Consider the following 23,770-nt stretch of genomic DNA (forward strand, 5'->3'; position numbering starts at 1 on the left):
TGATGTCGAAGAGGAAAGGGGACAGGGGGTCCCCCTGGCAGAGCCCTCGACGACATTGAATCCATCGTCCAAGAACTCCGTTAAGGAGGACAGCTGTATGGCTGGAGAGATTTAGAAGCTTAATCCAGGAGCGCCAAAGGTCTGGGAAGCCTTTCACCGTCCATAGTCGTGTGTCATACCATAGAAGAGGTGCAGGCGGTCGTTGGATCTCCGCAGGAGCACCTCGCGGCTAGGGCATCAGGGCCGGCATAGAGTACAAGAGCACCAAATTGATTTCGGGAGTGTGTTTTGGGGATTCTACGGCCGTAGTTTCTTAAACTACCAAAACTCTCTCCTTTCCCAAAACCCTTTTTTGGAGTGAGATTTCAGCAAAGTTTAAAATAGTGGGTTATCTCTTTGCTATAGCATCGCTATAGCGGATTCACAACTCTCCCGCTAAAGATATGACATTTTAGCGTTAAATATAATATCCCAATAATAACTCGCTAAATCGCACTAAAACGTTAAATAGGGCTAAAAAATAGCGTCATTTCTCCCGTAAAAGCTCAAATATTTCCATATTTGAATTTGAAAGTTAGATCTGGATATGTAATATGCATTTATGCACTACTTTTATTACTAGAATCATCATTATTGCTAGTACAAGTTTGTATCATGGAATTTCTTGTCATATTTTTGGATGATATGAATATTTGATGCCTAACTTTTGTAGAAGTGTAGAAAACGCTAAATGGTTTAGCTTCGCTATAGCTTCCTTAACATCTGAAAGTAGTTACCGCTAAGACGTATATCCCGCTATTTTAAACTTTGCATTTTAGTAGATGCTCTAATTAAAAAGAGTCTCAGGGTGTTTCTGCACCCGGGTGCATATGCACCCTTTATTTGAAATGCATATTAAACATATTTCCAAATGTTTAAAAAATAAAAATAAAAATGTCTCGTGTATACCTTGACATGTTACATGTTCACAAAGTTGTTTCAGCAAAAACCGATATGTTTTGTGCCCTGTACTAAAAAGATAAATTTTTGGTGTTAAAATAGTCTATTTCTCGAGGCATTATTTGTCTTTTTTACACATGGTACAAAAATTGTTAGTTTTACGTGAAACTTTACGCGTACACATAGAATATGTCCCTCTACATGCTAAATTTTTTTCCTAAATTTTTTTACTTTTTGAAATATGTTTTATATATACCAGGTGCATATGCACCCATGATCAGTTTTGGTTTTCCGCTAGGGAGAGTACTTATATAATTGGTGATTATTTAACAGAACACATGACCAACTAATCCAATCTGTCCATATAACAATGCAGAACAAATGTTCTGCATAAAAAAACTACTTCATCTGGTTCGTCGTGTCTCTTATTTCGCCCGCGGAATGGAAAACTGTGGTAAAAGTAGGCTAGTAGCATCCCGATCGGCGATCGGTCGCACTCCATTTAAAAACGGGTGGTGGCGCGCTATAAGTACCGGCGGTCCCCGTCCACCTCGCCGCCGCACACAACCACCGCGCGCGCTCACACATGTGCCCTCCTCCCCGCAGTGCGCGCCCCATGGCCACTGTGCATTACGCGGCGCCGCCGCCGCCGCCGAACGCCCACGCGCTCTCGAGGCCGCGCGCCGACGCCGCCGCGCTCCTCCCCGACGACGGCAGCGACAGCGAGAGCGTCGCGGAGTCGTCGTGCCCCGGCCCGTACTCGCGCCAGTCGGCGTCGAGCGGCTTCCTCGGCCGCGACGACGACGACGACGGCTGCAGCAGCTGCGTCGAGGGAAACGAGCTAGGCGGCTACCACTACCAGGAAGCTGACGACGACGACGACGACGACGAGGTCAGCACGGCGAGCGTGTGGTGGAAGAAGCGACTGGCGGCCGGAGACAGCTGCGTGTTCCAACCGTCGGTGGCTCGCGAGGAGGCGGAGGACCCGGAGCGGGTGGCGGCGCGGCAGGCGGAGGACCGCAAGTTCTGGGAGGACTGCCTCGGCACAGGGTATCCATGAGCGAGCTACGGTTAAGCTGCCGCTAGCTCTACGGTCAACACGCAAAGACCATGGCGAAAGAAGCCATGGACACTACGCGCGCTTGATCAACACAAGCGTATGCGCGCCTCCTTCTTTTTAGTATCTTAATTAATTCTTCATTTGTACATATATATTCAAGATTGATTTCGCAAGATTCTTACAGAGTTGTTCTGGTTCATGAGAACAGAGCATATGTTTGGCAATTGCCACACATACTCCCTAGTCTGTATTGCAACAAATTCTCAGAAAATGGTTGTTTTTCAAGAGAATTTGATACATCAGTGATTCAAGCATGACATTAATCTCAAATTTATAGGTTCTCCACTTGTTTCCGGAGATAGCTACACCCTCCAATTCATAATAAGTATCGTGGTTTTAGTTAGTGTATTTTACCTCTCGAGTGGCTTCATGAGTAGTGGGGTGCCATTGGCAACAGCCCCAACGACGGTACACCGGCCAATCGAAACATGGGAGAGTGCCAATAGCAGAGTTGTGGCAGGCAAGGAGATATCACTCCACTTTCCTCGTCCAATTAAACGGTGCCATAATGTGATGGAGCATCGCATTCCGTCCTTGGCCGTGCGATCACCGGGCCGGCGACGGTCCGCGCCGAACACGTGGACTCGTCGCCGGCGAAATGATGCACCAGAGTCCCGACCGAACTGGGGGTCCGTGGGACGTACGAACGCGCGGTCTTCCTTAGCCATGTGGTTAACATGATGATGATGGTCGATGGGGTTTGGCGTGTAAAGCCGAGAGATTAAAGGAGCGCAAAGCTGTTTGTTGCTTGTCCACAACAAAGAAGGTTCATTAAAAACAGGCGGCTGTTGCTCGGCCTCTTTCCATCACGCTTTCCAGAAAGACACAGCATGAGACACACGCATCTGGCTACCTGAGCATCCCGTCATCAGAGCATATATGTTGCAGAGTTCATTCTAGATTGTACCGTGAGACTATCAAAGTGTTCTCCAAGTGCCCCAAGACACGTCCATGCCTGAACTTTCCAGGTCTCTTTTCAGTTTCAGAGGAAGTTCCGTGAAAAAAATACTTGCGGTCCGTAGCTAAGAGGTCTCTACAAAGTATATGCTCTGATGACGGTTATGCCTGAACTTTCCAGGTCTCTTTTCAGTTTCAGAGGAACTTGTTCTCAAACAAAGTTCTCATGTTGCATAGTTCTTCGTTCTCAAGTTCCATACCCAAGCCTCCCGCCATCAGGGCATGTGTTGCGGAGTTAATACTAGATTGTACCAAGTGCCGCATGACACGCCCATGTTTGAACTTTCCTAACCTCTTTTCAGTTTTCAGCATAGGCGACATTTCAGAGGAAGTTCCAGGAAATACTTACTCTCAAGTTCCATAGCTCTTTGTTCTCAAGTTCCACACTTGTTTCTCACAGCAGCATTGCTCTAAGCATTGCCTTGGGGCGGTAGTCTGCAAAACAATTGCCCTTCACCAACAAAGCATCGGTCAGAGAATTTATCAGCGGTCCGTACGGATCTGCGTTAATTAACAATAAGACTATCTGTCGCCTGTCGGTGGCTTTGCCATGTTGCTGTGCCCATTGCCAGTACAAAGGGGAGAACTGAAGTCTGAAGCCAACGTAGACAAGCTGTAGTATAGCAGAAGTAGTGTTTGCTGAGAAGGACATGGTGGTCCAGCCATATGCTTATTGCACAGCCAAAATAGTGCAACCTAATAAACTTTAAAGGTTGGTCACTTGTTTTCCTATGAACTGGCATCTGGTACAACCTAAAAATCTACACCTATAATAAGTTATATGAACGAGAAAAGGGGAATCATGAAGCAGAGCAGCTGCGTACTTTTACGTTTTAATCTAAACAAACTTGAGGAAACGCAATCGCATCTTCTGAGAGAACCAAGATTCAGAGGTCACGGTTCAGCAAGACTATAAAGGCAGCTTCGATTAAGCTAAGTCATATCAAGCACCAATGCGGCTTATATGCCATTACATATCAAGCAGCGATGCGGCTTATATGCCATTACATGTCAGGAAGATGAAACTATGCTATGCTGATCACCAGGAACTCCGTTTCGGCGCATTGAGTCACACTTAAGTACTAGAAGAAAATGCAGAAACAAACAAGTGAAAGGAGAAAATTACAAAAACCCACCACAATTGCGGCTAGGGTTTCAAAAAACCACCACCTTTCAATTTTTTGACAGAAAACCGCCAGTTTGGTCTAACAGCGTGACAGATACCCACCACTTCGTGAAATGACGACGGTTTAGCGCGTTAAGCATCAAATTGACAGGTGGGGCCCATTGTCAGGCTGACGTGGCAACTGTCGCCGTTAACGGCCGTTAACGGAGAGAGGTCAAAACGACCCGGCCGGCCCGTGCGTTGGATCGATCTCCCCTTCTCTCCCCTTCTCCCGTCCGCCTCAGTCGCCGCCGTTCTCCGCCGCCGTCGCACGTCCGCCGTCGCACGTCCGCCGTCGGGGACGTCCGCCGTTCTCCGCCGCCGTCGCACGTCCGCCGTCGCACGTCCGCCGTCGCACGTCCGCCGTCGCACGTCCGCCGTCGCACGTCCGCCGCCGCGCGAACGCCGCCGCCGACATGCCGTCGTGGAACGACGGAGAGAGCAGCAGCCAAGACAGTCTGCTCTCTGAGTTCGCCAATGGGGCCGATCTGAGCCTAAATCTGCATCTGTCCCACTATCCGAAGAAGGAACAAAGTCAGCTGGAGTTGAGCTCTCCTCACTACAATGAGATCGACTGGTCGGCCCGGGCTTGCATGGTTTCTTTCTCTTCTTCTCTCTCACTGCAATTTCTTGGACTTCTATTTCTTCTTGTGCTTGAATATTACAGTCCTCGCTGTCACTACCATCAGAGTCATAAAAGAGGTCTTCCTCCTCGGTATCTCCTTCACAGTGAAATTTAGGATCTGATTTCTTCCTCTTCATGTCAACAATCTTCTGGCTGAGATCAACATCTTCCTTCCTAATAGCTTCTGCAGCCTCTGGTCCATCGTCCATATCATACTCAGCTTCTTCTTCAACATCTCCTTCTTCACAATCATCGGCTTCATCCTCTTCCCAAATCTGCTTGCTCTCTTGAGTCAACATGTACAACATTTCTGAATCCTCTGTTGGTTCTCCCATATTGCTAATGCTACAGAGATTACAGAGAACTCGAGATTACACACAATGGCTATTAATTTCAACCCCTAATGATTTCTATGTACCTAGCCTACACACAGAGATCTCAGCATGGCCTAATCTACTACAGAGAAGGGAGAAATACTTACTCATGGCCGCCAACGCTCTGCTCCGGGAGGTCCTTCCACACGGCGGCGACGGATTTGGGGGGAACGGTGGTGGCGGGCGGGTTCGAGCTCCCGCTGCAGTGGTCGCCGACCGAGCCCGAACCAGCAGCCCCGTCGGATGCACCAAACGTCGATCCCCCGCCTCCGCCTCCGGTGCGCCGCCGTCGCCGCCGTCGCCGCCGGCGGGAGCGCCGTCTCCGGGAGGGCGCGCCGCCTCCATTCGCCTGAGAGGGAGGAGCAGGGGAGAGGGGAACGGGTTGACTGGTCCAACTGGGCTCAGTTAGGGCAACCGACCTGCCGTTAACGGCCGGTGGCCTCGACAGTTGCCACGTCAGCCTGACAATGGGCCCCACCTGTCAATTTGGTGCTTAACGCGCTAAACCGTCGTCATTTCACGAAGTGGTGGGTATCTGTCACGCTGTTAGACCAAACTGGCGGTTTTCTGTCAAAAAATTGAAAGGTGGTGGTTTTTTGAAACCCTAGCCACAATTGTGGTGGGTTTTTGTAATTTTCTCAAGTGAAAGCGAACCATGGCATGACCGCATTACGCGGTCTACCAAGTGTCCGAGTATGACGTTCCATCCCAGACCGTGGACTCGTCAGAGACGGAAAGATGCACCAGCAAGAGCAGCTGGGTGTGGCCTCGCGTGCACACACAGGACCGGGCCGGGGTTCGGTGGAAGGAATGGTCTTTCTAAGCCATGTGGTTAACATGATGATGACGGGTGTTTGGTGTGTAAACATAACATATTAAAGGAGCTAATGATGTTGCTTGTCCATGAGATATAAGGTTTACACTTGTGCTGGGACACAAAATTTTGTTCTGTCATCATTTAGCTTAATGGAACCCAGCTGTAGAGAAAAAAAGAAAGATAGCAGGTGTTAGATTACTAATCAATTTTCGAGTGAGTTAATAACCGAAATCAACATCACATCTGCACTGGCAGACCTAATCACACGAAGACAAGCACATCTAGCCTTTACAAATCCAACAGAAGGTTCGTCAAAAACCAGCGGCTGGATTGCTCTTGCTCCTTTCCATCACAATATCCCGAAGGACAGCATGTGAGGCACGCATATGACTATCATCACAAACAGACCATGTGTGGAAGAGTATTACGACAGATTCAGATTCTACCGTGAGACCGCCAAGATGTTGTCCGAGTGTCCATGCCTCAACTTTCCTGAACACTTCTCATTTCTCAGCATAGGCGGCTCTCTCTTTACACTCCAACAGTTGAAGTACTCGCTGGGAGTCTCAGACAGAATTCCAGACAGCAGGATATACCATGTCCAGTTCTGAAGTTAGTTCTTTTCTACTGCAACGTTGCCCAGTGCATAGCACTTGGACGGTAGTCGGCAACCAAAATCAATACCGTTTGCCGTCAGATCATCCGTCCCGAAATTTAACGGCGGTCAGTACGGATCTACATTGATGAACAGACGACCATCTGTCGGCACCTCCCATGGTACTGTCTTCATTGCCAGTACGTAGGGGAGCACTGAAGCCTGAAGCTAACATAGGTAAGCTATAGTGTAGCACAAGTAGTGTTTGCTGAGAAGGACATGATGGGCTGATGGCCGTAGCAATGCTTATTGGAGAGGCAAACTGAGTGCAACCTGAACTTCAAAGGTTGCTCAGTTTTTCCTCTGAATTGGAATCTGGTACAACCTAAACCTCGTGCATTTTTATTAACAACAAAAGGGGGATCATGAAGCAAAGCATCCATAGGAGAATCAGCAGTACTTTCCCACTTTTGTTCTAGACAAATTTAAATAAAAGGAATCGCATCTTCGGAGAGAACCCAGATTCAGAGGTCACGCTTCAGCAAGATTGTAAAGGCAGCTTTCTAAAGTTAGATTATGTTAAGTGGGAGAAGAAAGCATGCACACTCATATCATGAACTCATGTGATTGATATACCATTACATTCCAGCAAAATGGAGTATGCACCGATGTAGTTGATATACCATTGCATCAGCATTTCCATTTTGCGCCATTTCACACAAGTTGAAAAATATGCAGAAACAAACAGGTGAAAGTGAATCATGGCTGAAAATTTCACCAGAAAAAACCGAGTTCTGATCATTTATTTCACAAGCTGCCTTCATAGAATGGCATTAGGACTTATTATTCTCCGGAGTGTTCAAATGAATCAGTGGGTGCAAACAATTTCTAGCTGAAACAGCACCATCTCAATGGACACGGCAATATATCACCTTATTCTATTTACTTGTAATCATGATCCAGCTCGATAGCCGTTCTTGCGTATTTTACCTAAGCTTTACCATTCGTGAGCTTCCCTCCACTTCCTCCGGCAGCATCCACTTTCTTGCCAGGATATGACCTCCCACTACTTGTGACAAGTTCCTTGATGGTTGCTTGGATGTCTTTGTCCTCCAACATAGACTCCAGTGGCACATGTAGGCCTAGAAATATTTTTGAGAAGTTAGATCCAAGATACACTTTCTGGGGTTAAATATACAGTGGGAATAAGAATCGCGTCCGGGGCTTAAGATATGTCACTTTAGCTTAGAAAGCTATGCTGATGCATCGTTTGAAAATGACGGTGTCCTACAGGTTTGTTCTCTGAGATATTATTTGATGTGATAGAATTTTAATGATGTGATGTCCCCAAACATTAAATTCCCTGCTAGAAACCTCTGATGATGTGTACAGCTACACATCAAATGGTAAGACAGTAGCATAAACACAAATGCTAAACTGTGGAAATGTTCAGTAATTTCAACTTCAGCGCCAGTCAAATAATGGAATGGGTCTATGGTTTTATGTCAATAGTTGTATCAAATTTGCAAAAAGAGGTACTGTGCCAGGAATAGTCTTTAGAAAATTGACTTACGGAATCTCCAATAATGCCTTGGGTTTGTGGGGTCGTTGATTGTTTCCTCCACAGCTGGTCTTGTAGTGTACTTGTCTTTCAGTGCGAGCAAGTCCTGGTAAAGAAGAAATCCCAAGTATATTCATTTAATTACTTCTGTTGAGACCCAATGCGAATACTCCCTCTAGTAATAAAAGGATGACGTTTTGGAAACTGAGTCTCCAAAAGATAATTTTGGCCACTAAATTCCACTACAATATTATAAAGCCTACAAATTTGTTATATTATGAAAACACTTTTTGAGACAGATATATAGACATCATTTTCACACATCCATTCAAAATATTTTAAAAATTATTGGTTGCCAAGTTTTGAAGTTTAACCAAACCTATGTAGAAAAAAGTTATGTTTTTCACTAGAGGGAGTTCATGATACAGGTTAAAGGTCTGTACCTGCAATGGAAAGATTGCCCACATTGACGGAGCATCAAAATGCTGCTGAACTATGAAGTGCACTACTTCTGGGGTGCAACGAGATGGGGGCTCGTCCTCACTACCAATTACGCTCTTGTAGAAGCGACTTCTTCTCCCTTCATTTTCTTCCCACCAAGCACGTAATGTGGAGCAATCGTGACATGAGGGAGCACAAACCTGAAAAGTTATCCTACAAATTTTATCATCTGATGTAGCATATACTTTTCCTTATACTGCCAACTGTAATTTGAGAATAAAATAATGTAAATCTTGTTTTTGAAACATGAACATAATACTGTAAATTTTGTGTACAAACGAGGAGAGCAAAATATTGTTAAAAACAGAGAAGCATACCGTCATATAGCTATATTGAGATGGAATACCAAATTCACAGTTTGGTTCACTTGGCATTCTCTGGATACGCAATCCAATCAACCCAAGTTCTTGCATAACCTGGATAAACATCTTACGGTTAATTTAAGAACATATACAACAAAAACCAATTGTTACCTTTTAGCATGTCCAGGAAAGGTGTCATACAGGGTGAACACAAGCAGGTATAAGACCAAGATCTTCCCCGCATGCTAACATATCCGAACAGTCCAACAGGACAGGCAGAGTCTTCAACGCATTTTGACGCCAAAGATTTTCTTGGCGAGCGAAATAGTAGTCATAGTATAATCTTCTAAGTACATTTTTGCTGTAAAATAACGTTGATGAGATGATGAAATAGTCAAAGAAATACATGTTTCGGTTGGGCGCAATGTTAAAATGGAGTACTATTAGGTTGCAGCTAATTTCAGTTTTTTTGATAGCAAACTGCTTACTAAAAATAAAATTCATTTTCTTGAGGAAAATACATATTGCAACGCATAGAATGAAAAGAAAATATTGCAACTCAGCACAACATCACAATGCTCATATGCTGTTAGCCTGTCACGCAAAATTACTTAATCAATACCAACTAGCCTGAGGAAAATTTATATACCAATCAGAAGGACTTATACATGAGGAACAAAAATTACCTATGTTCATCTAAGTCCCTAAAACTTGAAGTATCTTCCAGGTTAAAACGAGGATAATACTTTGTAGAGTCTTCTGGATCTCTGATCAGCACTATATTCTGTAGAACAAAGAGATCTATTTTAATATGCTATCAAAAAAGTTATCTAAAAATGGATCAAACAGCAGTTGGGCATGTTAGGAGAAACTTTTAACATGAAGACACAACAGGTGCACAACAGAAGATCGAATTACCTGTAGTAGATCAAACAGACCACGCCGAATACTGTCTTCTTTCTCCAACCAGAGTGATTTTTCAGGACTGGTTTTAATCTTTGCAATAATCTTTTTCTCAGTGTTGCAATCCTCTTTGAACTATACATATGAGTCAACCATAAAAGAGGGAAGTTAAAGGAAGCAATACTATGTAAAAGAACTGCAGTAAATAAGTCACATGCCTTAGATCGGAAAATAGATATGCTTGCAATCATCACTAAGCTAATAATAAGCTATTATCCATACTGATTTGAAATTCAGTCTTGAATATCACATATGTTCAACTATTATGAAAGGGTAGTATAACTGACTAAATTACCTCGTAGCATTGCTTCTGATACTCGTTCAGAAAGTTGGCTGCAATAACTGTCCACAAAGATCCAAACTTCTCCTGGAATATAATAGAAATGTCACGCTGGTAGTGCCACCATCATATTTACTGGTTTTTTGGAAAGTTTTTTTTAAACATGATTACCTCCAGCAATTCCTGGCGAACATATGGGCGGCTCAACCGATCAAAATCCCACATACCATCCCCTAGAAGCTCCTCCTGAAAGTGAAATTAGGAACAAGTCAGATAAACTATTCTAGAGGTGTACGGTCCCTTTGAGTTTGTTTAATAGGTAAGAAACAAACCTGGCTAAGAGGAATTGAAGGTCTAAATTTCCCGACCAAACCTGTAGCAGCATGTTCTGGAAGCTCCCATATCCTAAAGAAACCCAAAATATGGTCTATCCTATATGCTGTGAAGTATTTTGCCAACTGCAACATGCTAATAGCGAATGAGTAAATGACAAGCAAAAGTGACAGCCAGAGAGACAAAAAGGCGCCGTTAAATAACCTGTGTCAGACGAGCTCGCCACCACCCATAATTATCCTTTGACATCTCCTCCCAATTATAAGTAGGAAAACCCCAGTTTTGTCCATTTTTGTCAAAATAATCTGGAGGTGCACCAGTAGCTGTATTCATGCGAAATAATGTAGGGTTTACCCATGTATCCACACTATTCCTATCAACACCAATAGGCAAATCTCCTTTCAGAATAACTTTGTTCTTCCTTGCATATGCAGCTGCCTCCGATAACTTGTAAGGAGGAAATAATAATAAATGTCAACAAATATATACATATGTAATTCAGTATGCAGTTCCGAATGACAATAGAAAATACTTACTTGCGTATATAGATGATATTGGATATAGTAATGAAAACGTATAATATCATGGTGCAAAGTATCTTCTCCGACAAGCTTATCAAGCTGAAATTTTTTGCATAAAGAAACAACTCTTAGTACTTGTGTATTTTCAGTATGCGCTCTCAGATAGAATTAGACCATATGACAGTTTACTAAATGGACTACTATTAGAAATGCTCATTGAGAATATCGGATTGTTAAAGTAGCATTTCTTTTAAATACCTTCTCCTTGGAGAACTGAGAAAACCGACCCCATTGGCTGTGATCTGATGTCTCAAAGAAATCCCGCAGAAAACAAAATGCAGCATATGGTTTCAACCATTCCTATTGGAAGTATGGAAAGCCATCACATGTAGTTTGAAATAAGTAGAAAAAAGAGAAGATAGGAAATGCCAGTGAATATACCTCATTTTCAGATAAGAACTTCTTGAATGAAGCAGAATTTAATACTTTGTCCTTTTCTAAATTGAATATTTTTTTTGCAATTTTCAGCTTTGTGGCCAACGATGCCTCATAGTCAACATCCTATTTGAATGTGAAGGAAAAAATGTTAGATTTGCAAAAAAAAAAAGAGCTCCAAGAACAAAATGAACCGCATAACCAAATCACACTTTTGAAGTTGTTCATATATAGTAAATTATCTGATTTAAATAGCAGCACGGATAAGAAGTGCATCTAGCCCAACGGCAAAATATACTGAGAATTGTACATTTGCAGTAATAATATATAAGTAAATGATACTTTATACACTTGAAAGTGCATTTACCTTTTTGTCCAGCTGCTTCTTTGCATGCAAAATTTCTTCCTGCAAAGCAAAATTGAGTAGTGGGCGATTCAGAATTGAGGAAATGGGTGAAACAAGAAGCCAAAACAGACAAGCCGTATAAGTGTTAATATGAAAGGGGTACAACGGTAGACCTTAATATCCCCTGGAATAGCATCTGAAAGCGCTTGTACTCTCAGGTACAAGGGGTGTAATGCAAATACAGAGAGTGAGCTGTAAGAAGAACACATGTATGCCATTATTTCTGTTAAATTCATATTTAAGAAAAAGCACAGAGAAAGATATGAAGCAGTGTATCTTAGTGGTACCTATATGGATATGAATCCCACCACATCCCGTTGACAGAAGTATCATTGATAGGAAGGAGCTGAACAAGATGAAAACCTGAATTGACTGCCCAGTCAACAAGAAGTTTAAGATCTAGGAACTCTCCAACACCAAGGTCTTCATTTGACCTGATTGAAAATATCGGTACGGCAACACCAGCACCCCTCCATGGTGATTCCTGATAAAAATAAATAAGAATTAGTCCCACATCTTAGTTCTCTATGATGCATACTACATCCTCAGCATCCTTGACTAAGCACATGATGTGTAATGGTTCTAGCAAGGACGTGACAGATATAAACTGAATATGATGCATTTCTTAATGCATCATAGCATGGTAATGATTGGGTGAACTAAATATTAACAATTTCCCAGGAAGATTTCTGGAAAGAAACCAATGCATTATTAGCACATTCTTCATGGATGACTCATTATGAATGCATACATTACCCGGAGGGAGCCATCAGATAAGAGTATGTATCTGGCTGGTTTGGGTGATGAATAATCCACATCAACTTCTCTGTTTGGACCAAACTCCAATGAAGAGACTCCTGCTTCACTAATTTGACAGTATTTATATGTGGGACGGTATTAAGGACAACACGTTAGTGTTCATACAAGAAATAATACGTAAAAAACACTAAGGAACTAGTCATCTGCACAAGGATATCTTATGGGGAACTCCGCCTTTCTCAACACACAGTTTGCCTTCCAAATGGAATCTCCAACATAGTTGAGCTTGAGGCCATCTTGAGCTCGCCAATTTCCTATTGAAGGGTTGCTTCCTGTGACGATGACCTAAAGTTTCGTGATTGGCAATAGTTACGACACCAGAAAGTAAGCCTACCTCATTTGACCATAACAGGATAAGGGTCACTATGGCTAGCTCAGGAGAGGAAACAACACTGCATACTTACAGTAGAGCCAGCTGCTAGTCTAGGACAGCTAATGATAAATTGCACGACAATATCTGTACGGAAAAAATATAGAAGTCAAATTTAAATAATGCTAATGACGTATATAAACATCAAAACAGAATCAATTCATTTCTTTGTTTACTTTTCAGATACTCCAGGGAGTAAACACTAACTAGAAAATTCCTTTAAATAGTACATATTAACAAGTTCAAGACGCCTAGAGAGTTCTGTATAAACCTAATGAAGTAGGAAGAAACCATGTTTTCATAATATGTACAGTACTATTTAACATAAAAAGAGATTATGCTAGGTATGTTGGTTGACTTCTCGTATGGCAGTCCATTCCATCGGTTTTTTGTTTTGAAATGTTACCTTCAGGATCCAAAGTTTTGCTGAGGGAAGATGACTGCAGCGCTCTTTTCGCATTTTCATTTCCACTGAAAATGACATCCTTGAATGCACTTCGAAGGAAAAGAGCTTCAGAAGCATCCTGAATTCAGACCACGAGCGATCAGAAACCACGACAAATAGGAACAATAAGTCTCTAGGACTAGTCTGACAAACAACAATGTCAGATAGCCATAGAAAGCAGCAATATACCAACAACAGATGCAGATCATTCAGCTAAATTGATAAGCTTAATTTTTGCTGCTAATGTAGCTATTATTTGTACAGCATGGATACAAACACTGACAAGCAAGAAGACAGTTTAACAAATGCAGGAAAATTTTACCTGCCACCAGTCACGGATCTCGACTACGTCTCCGTCCTGCACACCTTCTGGCAGCACTAACTTCTTTTTATTCCCAGACTCCCATCTCAACACATTCTTGTGGTCATCGACCACATAATAGCTGTACTCAGAGGTGAAGCCAGCAGCAACAGAAACTTGGCCGGACCAGACTAGCGCGTTCCCCTGGTGAACTGGGCTCAGTGCCAGCCCTTGCTTGACGTTCCAAGATCCGAGCGCCGGTTCAGAGCCGGCGATGACGAGGCTCTGCCCCCATTGCGTGTAATACGGTAGCTTGAAGATCAAGGTCACCGTATTTAGCGATTTCACCATATCTTCAGAAACAAAAGTGCAGCAAAGTTCAGAAGCTGAATGCATAAATGGATGGAAAAAAAAGACATAGGATTTGCAGGTGCAAAAGTTGATTGAATCCCAAGGCTCCAATTCTAGCTATGATATGGTCACGCCATTACTCCCTGAAACTTGAATCACGGGATCCAAAGAATGGGCGGCTCCTTGGAACACGCCCGTGATCCCCACACATTCATTCGTCCTGTTTCCAGGAGATTCGAGAATCTGAAATAGTACGCCTTTTTCCGTTTCGCCAGGAAAAGAGGCAGGCCGCCAGATTCGAAGAATCAAGAAACCTTTGCCCACATTCCATGATTCCATCCCTCCCCCCATCCCTGCGCCGCTAACCAAGTTTACCCAGAACGAGCAGCTCAGAGCTTAAGCACGGCAACGAATCCCAGCACCACGGCTCCAAGAAACAGAGAAGGGAGCAGCGAGCGAGGTTACCTTCGCCGGACACGGACGGCGCCAATGGCGGCCACAAGCGAGGAGGTAATCAGCAACGGTGCGGGAAGGAGGACGGCGAGGAGGAGGATGTGAGGGTGACGTTAACGACGGAGGGCGAAGCGGGTGAGCATGGGAAAGCGGCACCTGTGACTGCAGTGAACGGGATTGTTAAAAAAGGAGGCTCCTTTTTCTGGTCCGCTGGCTCTGGATCCGAGCGGAGCGGAGCGCTTCCCCGGAAGGACGGACGCCTAATTTTGCCATTTTCTTTGTGTGGCTGGCAATGGCGCTGCTCCGTATGTAGCTCGGTGACACCGCGACACGTGAAGACGAGACGAACCGCAGTGCCCTCTCGATGCAGCGGGAACGATCTGCTCTGCAACGGCTGCAACTTGCCCCATGACGATCGGAGAGAGATTTTTTCTCTGGCTGTCCATTAAAGGAAGGTTGTCGCATCTGGAAAGGATGAGGAGTCCAACAAATCTGGGCTGTACCACCTGATCTCTTCTGAATTTCACGCAGTAATTAAAGTGCTTGTCAGGGTGTCGGTGTGTGGTTGCTCTGAAGATTAGTCTGAAGATAAGCCTAGTTTTTTGCCGTAAACAGCATGGTGGGATCTGGAGCTGCCGATTCAGGAAAATGTGAGAATGCAAATTAGGGTACTAGAATCTTAGCAGGGGATGAATTAGTTTAGTATACACAAGTTGCTGGTTTTGTCCGTGCACAAGTACTTCCAGATCCATGGACAGTCTGGACGTCACCGTGGCCACGCGGGTCTACCACTGGATGCAAGCAACCAGTCAGATCTCGTGATTTTTGACCCATGATAAATTTCATACTGTACTTCTAAACTAAAATTGGCCTATCTATCTCAATGCAAATGACTCATGTTCCTTTCCAGATTTAAAGTTGCATGAAAGCCGCAATTTATTTTCATATTTATTAGCAAATCAATGCAATTTTTCACAAAAACTTGCTGCCACGTGATTCATTCTAATATTTGCACATCAAATTTTTCTACAAGTTTTTTTAGCTCAGTTATTGAGTACTCTCAAATGAAAAGAGCATGCGCTCCCGACAGCACAGAATCCACCTTGTGGGCATAATTTGTCCAAACTTTCAAATCTTTGACCGCCAAATTCTAGGCTGCACGAAAATCATGTGCATAGATTGATGAATAATAACAGTATAGTCGCCAGAAACTACAAAGGATGTCCAAAGCGTCAACATATTTACCAAAAGAAAATATAGCAGTATGTACAAACCAAACATACCTGCAACGCAGTTGCAATCTTTGCCCGCCAGATTAAGATCCTTCCTCCCTTCATTGACTCATTAGGCATACGTATGCACCTGCACCAAAAAGTTTGGGCAAGTGACACTACTGCTTCCTTCCACACACACCTGATCCACAAACAAACACACTGTTCTTGGCTGCAACTGTACCACAGCATCACAACTTTTCAGCCTGGTCACCTGGGCCACACAAATTCCCAGCAAAAACAACTGGAAGATAAACAGAAAGAAAGAAGACAGAAGCTCGCTTACCTGGAAACATAGAACAGCAGCAATTTTTTAAGCATCAAGAACAGCAGCAGTGGCAGCGACAACAATGGCAGTAGCTTCTCTTCAGTGCTACCCTCTACTGAACTCACCGCCGATATCCTTTGTGTGTTCTCTCTCCGCAAGAACACCGGTGCATACAAGGACAGGACAAGCCACGAGGAGCCGGCTGCGCCGATTCTACTGTTCCCAGTCTACCGAAAGGCGGTCACCGGAAAATTCACCACCGCAGATGGAGCGCCTCTTCTCCAATGTCAACCAGGCAACCATGAAGCACGAGCCTGGTAATCATGCTTGGATCATGCAGTCCTCTGCTTTGCTGAATTTTTTTTAAGTGGAATTTTGCCTTTGAGATGCATCTAATTGTGGGATTGTGTCTCTGTTTTTCACTTGGATGCCAGGGAGTGTCACTGGGTCCATCTTGCTTGTGGCTGGCACAACGGTAATCTTCCTTACTGTTCACCTCCCACGTTGTAAGGGCTGAAATATTTAATGCGGGATTCATGATGAGTAGCAGGTAATGTTCAGCTAAAATGCAATGTGTGAACACCACCGAGATGAGAAATCACATGAAAGCTGGTCAGATAAAAACAATGCCATATGATTAGACCAGAACTCATGAGAGTGGATTGGCCTTAACTGCAGCTTCAAGACCAACTCAAACCATAGTTACCTTACTTCACGCATGTTAGAAATTACTTGAGATAACCCCTGGGGTAATCATACTTCTAGAATCATACTGAATAAGCAAAGGTTCATTACTCTAACATAATACTGAGTAAGCAAATGCTCATTATTCTTAAATAACTGACCTTTCTTTTCACCTATATTGATACAATAGGTAGGGGCAGGCATCCTTGCAATCCCTGCTGTCACACAAGAAGCTGGATTCTTGGCCTCAGCAGTTACATGCATTTTCTGCTGGATGTATATGGTAATAGATTGTCATTGACTGGGTAAACTATCAAACCTGACCTATTAGAGGTGACATGCAGTCAGAGAAGCCACTCAAAGGTAAATCCTCTTGTTATTGTGATTTCTTGGAAAAAAATATTCTTGTCATAAAGAAAATATTTGTTTGCTGTGTCACCTTGACATAGGACGGTTTGATAGTTTCACCCAATATTCCATCTAATTTAACCACTTGTTTACATCTGACAGATTCTGTTTGGCATCACTTTGTCCAGGTTGTAACAGGGTTGCTAGTTGCTGAAGTAAATGTCAATACAATGTGTGAACTAGGATCTGGAGGCGTTTCCCTGGTACTTAATGCGTCACTCAGTCCTGTTTTCCTTATCAAAATTTATGTTAGAGGCAGTTAAAATGAATGTGTTAACTAGAGGCAAGTTAACCCAAACATGCACATGCTTATACTTGATAGAACATAACATCAGTTGCCAGTAGCTTTAGCAGATGGTGATCCAACATCCAACTTGGACATGTTTACCTGAACACATGGTCCATCTATTAAAACCGACAAAAGATAGATAACGACACTAACTTTAAAAATCATGAACTACGCAGTAACTGGGAATATTATGATATGGATTTTGTTACCTGTATATTTTTAGCATCTTCTGTAGTTTGAAAGAAGCAAAGCAGACTCTCTGAAGACTACTTTTACCAGGTTTCGATGGCCAAGCGTACTCTAGGGACCTTTGGAGTAAGAACAGCTTGGTATGATAAACTTCATACGACTACAGTTTATTTACATATAAGAACTCCAGATCATGATATACATCGAGCTACCCATCATAATGAGGATCCTATTTCCTACCTATTAAACATTCAGTTACAAGTTTGTACTTGAACTGGAGAAACTCTGACCATGCTTACATGTGCCTGCAGCTTTTCATATTTGTTTATACACTACGCACTTCTTGTCGCGTATGTGGCACGCTCTTCAGATATAATAACAAACTCACTGGGCATTCCACTGTATGACCTCTTCTCTTGATCTTCACTTTCCTAACTAGCTAATATATTTATTCCTCCATATAATGTTTAACAATGGTTTTTTCCATCATAATGGTGTGATCTCATAATACTCTAGTGTTTATTATATGTTTCATCCTTGTGCTACAACCCTAGGAGAACAAAATGTCAAGGATTGCTATTATGTGATAAGCATCTCATGTGGAACTTACTCTAGTTTTTTCTACAATCCACAGAAATATTTTTCATGCATGTACGTTCTAGTTAGCAATTACTATGTGTCCTTAGTCATCACAATTCATTTGAGTGTCATTTACAAGTGTCTTATCTTCAGCCACTGATGATGTTACTATTGATACAGATGGGAGAGTGCTACCCTGTTTTCACTAGCTTTTGGTGGGTTATGTTACTTTGGAAGGTATGTCGAAATGTTACAGTATCATCTCAACTGATACACTTTCTGTAGCAGCAAAAGGATGTTAAAAGTCATATGTCTCTTTTTTTAATACTATTTTAGTTAACTTCAGGGTTCACCACAACATGTTTCCAAGCTATGTTATGGAAGTTCCTGATTACATTCAATGTAGCTTCAAGCCTATCTGCCTATGGCTTGTTAATTTGTGATTGTTAAGTGTAAACTTTCATTCCCGGTTTTAATAACAAATATATATACAATTGTGAATGTTATAAAAAAAATCTTATAGGAAATTATGTTCTTATTCTGTGGTTACTTCAGAACTTTATCATCTAAGCCGCACAGTAGTGGACTTCCAGATTAGGTGATAAGCACTAAAACTTATTGTATCGAAAACTGCAGTCAGCGGGTCATTGGTGCCGTGAATGGTTTTTTGGTGTTCAGTATTATTGCGTCCTTCACAACTCTTGTGGTATGTTTCTACACTTCTACTGCTACCAAATATGCATATATTTAGCAGCTGTGGACTTGTGATGTGGTGTTTTACATGAACCTATCATAAATATTTGAAACATTGAGTATTCTAGCAGTTGACGAAGAGAATAAGTATATAGAAAACTACTTAAGGCGTACTCTTACTTTTGGTTCCAAAACATTCATTAGAGATGATTTTTTGGTCCAAGTATACGCATACAATGAGCAATATGAGTGAAAGTGTGTAGAGTGGATCCTCAACACTTCTGGATCAAAAGGTCCTATTTGAAAGGAAATGTGGCCTTTTTTTACAAATTCAGTAATGGTTGGAATAGAGGGAAAATTAAGTATGGTGACAAAAAAAACATGAAAAGACCACTAAGAAATTTCTTCGGTGCAAGAAGCGTCCTAAACAGAGTAAAGATCATAGATAGTGAACACATGGGTTGTGTCTTATAGGTGGTGGCAAGTGGAAACATAGAGTGGAGTTCTCTTCTTGAAACAAATTTTGCTGCTGCTCCCCAAAGTATACCAATAATTGCTCTTTCATTCGTATACCAGGTAATCCTGCTTACCATATTCACTTTCAATTAATTAATCTTCTTGGCGCTAGACTGAGTATTTTCCTTATCAGAATGTAGTTCCTGTCCTTTGTACAAATTTGGAGGGAGACCTGTCAAAAGTAAGGTAAGGTCAAGAACATAAATATGTGCGCTATACCTGCATAAGTACAGCAATTTTGAGTTATGGAAGCAAAAGGATGTAGAAAACATTTTCAATTCCTGCATAAGTACAGAAGTTTTGAGTTATGACTTATGAAACCTAAAGGATATTGGCAGTATTTTTTGACTTGTGACAACAGAGCAATATATGCCTTGCTTAGAGAAAACAAAATATATAGAACAACAAGCTATGTTAATCATTAAATAGGGACACGCATATCATGAGTTGTCTGTTAGACTGATCATATTACCATATCCTAAGTTGGTGACTTCCAGAAGCACATGATATCCTTACCAAATCGTGCAGAAAGGCTATTGTATTAGGTACTGCCATACCCCTTGCTCTGTTTCTCATATGGGATGCTGTCATCCTGGGGACAATTCCGGGGCTTGCAGGGAGTGAGACTATTACTGATCCACTACAACAACTTAGGTCAAGCAACGGTATAGTGGGGGTAAGTATTTTCAAGTTGCGCTTATGATGTGTTATTAATTGGGCTTAATTTGAAACTTCTTGTTTGCAGCCTATCGTTGAGGCATTCTCATTTCTTGCAATAGGCACATCATACATTGGATTTGTTCTAGGACTCTCAGACTTCATAGCAGACTGTAAGAGTATCTTCTTCCAGAGCAAATCATATTTTCAGCTAAGAGGTCTAGGGTAGAACCTCTCCAATTTTATGTGAGATATAAATGAAAGCAGCAAAACAATTGCAAAATTTCTGGGACTACTGCTTACTGCTATTGATCCACTATTTCCTCTTCTATAAAACTTTGCAGTGCTCAAACTACCAAGTGGGCAGAACAAACCTTTGACATATCTTGTAACTTTGCTCCCTCCGCTTGTTCTGTCCCTGCTTGATCCAGAGATATTTTTCAAGGCACTGGACTTTGCAGGAACTTATGGAGGTAAGGATTCGTTTACAGTATCTCTAACTCAAAGGAGAAATACTGGAATCATTGCAAGCTGCATCCACGAAATAGTATACTGATAATGTATACATAGAAATGAAGAAATATCATATGGTTTGGGATCATCTACTGCAGTAACCTTTTATGACTAGGAAGTACAGAACATTTGTATGGTTACTCATTGTGCAGATTTGTTACTTTAGTGGAATGAACTGACCCCTTGTATGTATTCTTTTCAGTTCTAGTACTCTTTGGAGTTTTTCCTGCAGCCATGTCTTGGTCAGAGAGATACTCAGATGAACTGGAAGCTCCTATATCCCCTATAGTTCCAGGAGGAAAAGTTACCCTCTCATTTGTTATGGGGGGTGCCTTGCTTGTAATTGTTTCAGAGATCTTCAAAGACATACTGCACTTACAAGGACTACATTGACAAAGTTTCACTGATACTTCTACATATTTTTGTGCAATGTTGCTAACAAGTGGTATGGACACACCCAAAAGTAACCAATCTAGTACTTCTAGCATTTCTTAACCCCATTCGCAGCTCCATCAAGATACTCGGCCTGATTGAGTTGTGTTGCATGTATTTACCATCTTAATAGTATATACAATTATGATTTATCAATAGGGTTCTCCCCTACTGTTCCTTTAGAAACTAGAAGATACCGATATAGGTTAGTTCTATGACCTAAGTAGCATATTTACTGAATTTACAATACAACAACAACAAGTTGGGGTAGGCTAGAGGTGAAACCCATAAGAACTCGTAACCAACTCATGGTTCTGGCACATAGATAGCAAGCTTCCATGCGGCTCTTACCATGGAAAACAAAAGTTCCAGAGTTTCAAGAAGCCTGCAATAGACTTCTAGATAAATACCGCTGAAAATATTTCTTTGACCTCATTAATATTTTCTCGAACATGTGTGGAAATTAGGAACAGGACTATTTTATTAGTTCATTTTGCAGTTCATGATGTTTCTGAACAAATTCGAGTCTGTTATCAAGTATTATGAGTTTAGTGCTCACACTACACACATTGACTCAGGCAACTCTGCATGGTCATGTTTTTCTACTAAAAGTAAACAAGATCTGGCAAGCAGGAGGTCATGCTAAGAAAAACATACTTTCTGCCAGTTTGTCAGGGTTTAGCTGATCCCTCTTCTACCAAAAATCATTGCAAGAACAAATACCCCCTCTAAAATGATGAAACCTGGCTCTATCCCGAACGACAATTTCTCGACGATAGATCTTGGACACTAGCTTAGCAAACTTGTGGCAATCCATACAAAAGCGAAGATTTTTGACGATTCTGATTGTAGCATGCGGAGGTGCTCCAATGAGTCCGAACGCTATTGCAAGCTTCTCACTGTGATGCCCAAGAGCCTGCTCTTTCTCTTCATCTTCAATGTCATAGAACACCTCTGCCGTATCTTTGACATAGCCTTGCTGTTGCATCCTTCCACCAATCTCGACCAGCTTTCCATGAATGTCATCATATGACGGATGTGACTTGTCACCTGAAATGAATTCATGGATGGAACCATCCATCTCAATAGAGCTGCAGCCAGGAATCTTCTCAATCCCCTTGCTTCTCATGGTCCTCCGAACATCTTCAACGCCATTCCATCTCCCTACTGCGGCATAGAGATTTGACAAGAGGACATGGTCACCGCTGCAGGTCGCTTCCATTTCAGCTATGACAGTTTCGGCCATCTTGACATTCCTGTGGAGACGGCATCCACCAAGCAAGGCCCTCCAGACGACAGCATCTGGTTTCATTGGCATATCTGCAATGAGCTTGTGTGCTTCCTGTAGATGGCCAGACCGGGCAAGGAGATCAACCATGCACGCGTAGTGCTCAAGGATTAGTCGTACTCCATATTTGTTGGAAATCTTGCTGAAATGCTCCCTTCCTGCATCCACGTACCCACCATGGCTGCACGCTAAGAGGACTCCCACAAAGGTGACTTGGTCTGGCGCCACTGTTCCATCGAGCTCCATTTGGCTGAACATGTCCAACGCCTTGGCTGAGTAGCCGTTCATGGCCAAGCCGTTGATCATGGCGTTCCAGGTACACGTGTTCCTCGCCTTCAGCCTGGTGGCGAACACGTCCAGCGCAAGGTCCACGGCGCCACACTTGGCGTACATGTCAACCAGCGCGGTGCCCAGGAACACGTCCCACCGGAGCCTCCTCCTCTCGACGAACGCGTGCACCCACTTCCCCGTCTCCAACGCGCCGGCGCCCGCGCAGGCCGACAAGGCGGTGACGAGCGTCCCGCGGTTCGGCACGAACCCTTCCTCCATCATCCGCCCGAAGAGGCAGAGCGCCTCGACGGGCTGCCGGTTTGTGGTGTGCCCGGATATCATCGCGTTCCAGGAGACCAGGTCCCTCTCCGGCATCTCCTCGAAGACGCGCCTCGCCGACTGGACGTCCCCCGCGCGGCAGAACGCGGTGACCATCGACGTCCACGTGACGGGCGTGGGAGATGGGACGTGATCGAACAGGTGGCATGCTGACCCGACGTCGCCGGACAACGCGTAGCCGTGGATCATGGAGTTGAAGGAGACGGTGTCCGGGCGCGGCATCTCGTCGAACACCCTGCGCGCGTCTGTGACTCGGCCTGCGGCGCAGTACGCCTGGATGAAGCCATTGGTGACGCGGGCGTAGGCGTGGAAGCCGAGCTTGGTGTAGATGGCGTGGAGGCGGCGAGAAGAGGCGGAGGCCGAGGGCGAGACGGCGGCGGCGGCGTTCTTGAGAAGGGCGAGGAAGGTGTGCTGGTTCATTCAGGCGGGATAGCTGCATAAGTTTGCTATTTGCTACTCCCTTGCTTCACGACGTCTGTGGCTCTGAGCCAGTATGCCTCTGCGGCCTTGAGATTTTGAAGATTTAAGGTCGTTTGATTACTTTTGAAAAATGCAAGAACATAACCACAAGTAATATGGCCTCGTGTATTCTGATTCCTACATAAACTAAGACGCATGGAAACTTCAAAATGAGCCAAAAAAACACATACTCTATAAACATCGTTTGCGTTCCAAGCTCTCAACGTATGAATAAAAAACATAGAAACTTCAAAAACCTTGCATTTCAAACGAACTCATATA

At 43.2% G+C, this 23,770-nt stretch overlaps 3 protein-coding genes across 3 annotated transcripts; 2 read left to right on the forward strand and 1 right to left on the reverse strand.

Moving 5' to 3' along the window:
* Window positions 1-1,555: 1,555 nt before the first annotated feature.
* Window positions 1,556-1,999, forward strand: LOC124670597. Its single transcript, XM_047207080.1, has one exon. The coding sequence runs from the start codon at window positions 1,556-1,558 to the stop codon at window positions 1,997-1,999; it is 444 nt and encodes a 147-aa protein (XP_047063036.1).
* A 5,365-nt stretch (window positions 2,000-7,364) lies between these two features.
* On the reverse strand, window positions 7,365-14,828 carry LOC124677854 (4-alpha-glucanotransferase DPE2). Its single transcript, XM_047213804.1, has 23 exons — window positions 14,646-14,828; window positions 13,851-14,182; window positions 13,490-13,607; window positions 13,118-13,170; window positions 12,871-12,998; window positions 12,651-12,780; window positions 12,182-12,378; window positions 12,008-12,086; window positions 11,856-11,894; window positions 11,495-11,614; window positions 11,312-11,413; window positions 11,069-11,152; window positions 10,737-10,979; window positions 10,532-10,657; window positions 10,371-10,445; window positions 10,215-10,286; window positions 9,875-9,994; window positions 9,643-9,740; window positions 9,158-9,317; window positions 8,972-9,070; window positions 8,597-8,794; window positions 8,166-8,259; window positions 7,365-7,734 (listed from the first exon to the last, which is right to left on the reverse strand). Exons 2-23 carry the CDS (start codon window positions 14,178-14,180, stop codon window positions 7,583-7,585), a joined length of 2,817 nt encoding a protein of 938 aa, XP_047069760.1. The 5' UTR covers window positions 14,181-14,182; window positions 14,646-14,828; the 3' UTR covers window positions 7,365-7,582.
* Window positions 14,829-16,176: 1,348 nt separating this feature from the next.
* On the forward strand, window positions 16,177-21,093 carry LOC124670309 (tyrosine-specific transport system). The gene is made up of 14 exons (XM_047206813.1): window positions 16,177-16,489; window positions 16,607-16,647; window positions 17,047-17,139; window positions 17,393-17,467; window positions 17,833-17,882; window positions 18,054-18,143; window positions 18,502-18,558; window positions 18,958-19,027; window positions 19,489-19,590; window positions 19,664-19,716; window positions 20,059-20,206; window positions 20,276-20,360; window positions 20,532-20,660; window positions 20,903-21,093. The coding sequence occupies exons 1-14, from the start codon at window positions 16,255-16,257 to the stop codon at window positions 21,091-21,093; spliced, it is 1,419 nt and encodes a 472-aa protein (XP_047062769.1). The 5' UTR covers window positions 16,177-16,254.
* The last annotated feature ends 2,677 nt before the right edge of the window (window positions 21,094-23,770 follow it).

The sequence above is a fragment of the Lolium rigidum genome, chromosome 7, assembly GCF_022539505.1.
Source record: "Lolium rigidum isolate FL_2022 chromosome 7, APGP_CSIRO_Lrig_0.1, whole genome shotgun sequence".
In the NCBI taxonomy this organism is placed as follows: Eukaryota; Viridiplantae; Streptophyta; class Magnoliopsida; order Poales; family Poaceae; genus Lolium; species Lolium rigidum.

Excerpts from the sequence above, each read along its gene's own strand:
- LOC124670597 (XM_047207080.1), top strand. The coding sequence starts at position 1,556 with ATGGCCACTGTGCATTACGCGGCGCCGCCGCCGCCGCCGAACGCCCAC.
- LOC124677854 (XM_047213804.1), bottom strand. The coding sequence starts at position 14,180 with ATGGTGAAATCGCTAAATACGGTGACCTTGATCTTCAAGCTACCGTAT. Across the intron at positions 10,446-10,531 it reads CTTCAATTCCTCTTAGCCAG|GAGGAGCTTCTAGGGGATGG; the intron begins GTTTGTTTCTTA and ends TTTCACTTTCAG. Across the intron at positions 9,071-9,157 it reads TACCTGCTTGTGTTCACCCT|GTTATGCAAGAACTTGGGTT; the intron begins GTATGACACCTT and ends ATGTTTATCCAG.
- LOC124670309 (XM_047206813.1), top strand. The coding sequence starts at position 16,255 with ATGGCAGTAGCTTCTCTTCAGTGCTACCCTCTACTGAACTCACCGCCG. Across the intron at positions 17,468-17,832 it reads GATCTGGAGGCGTTTCCCTG|GTTTCGATGGCCAAGCGTAC; the intron begins GTACTTAATGCG and ends TACTTTTACCAG. Across the intron at positions 18,144-18,501 it reads AACTCACTGGGCATTCCACT|ATGGGAGAGTGCTACCCTGT; the intron begins GTATGACCTCTT and ends CTATTGATACAG.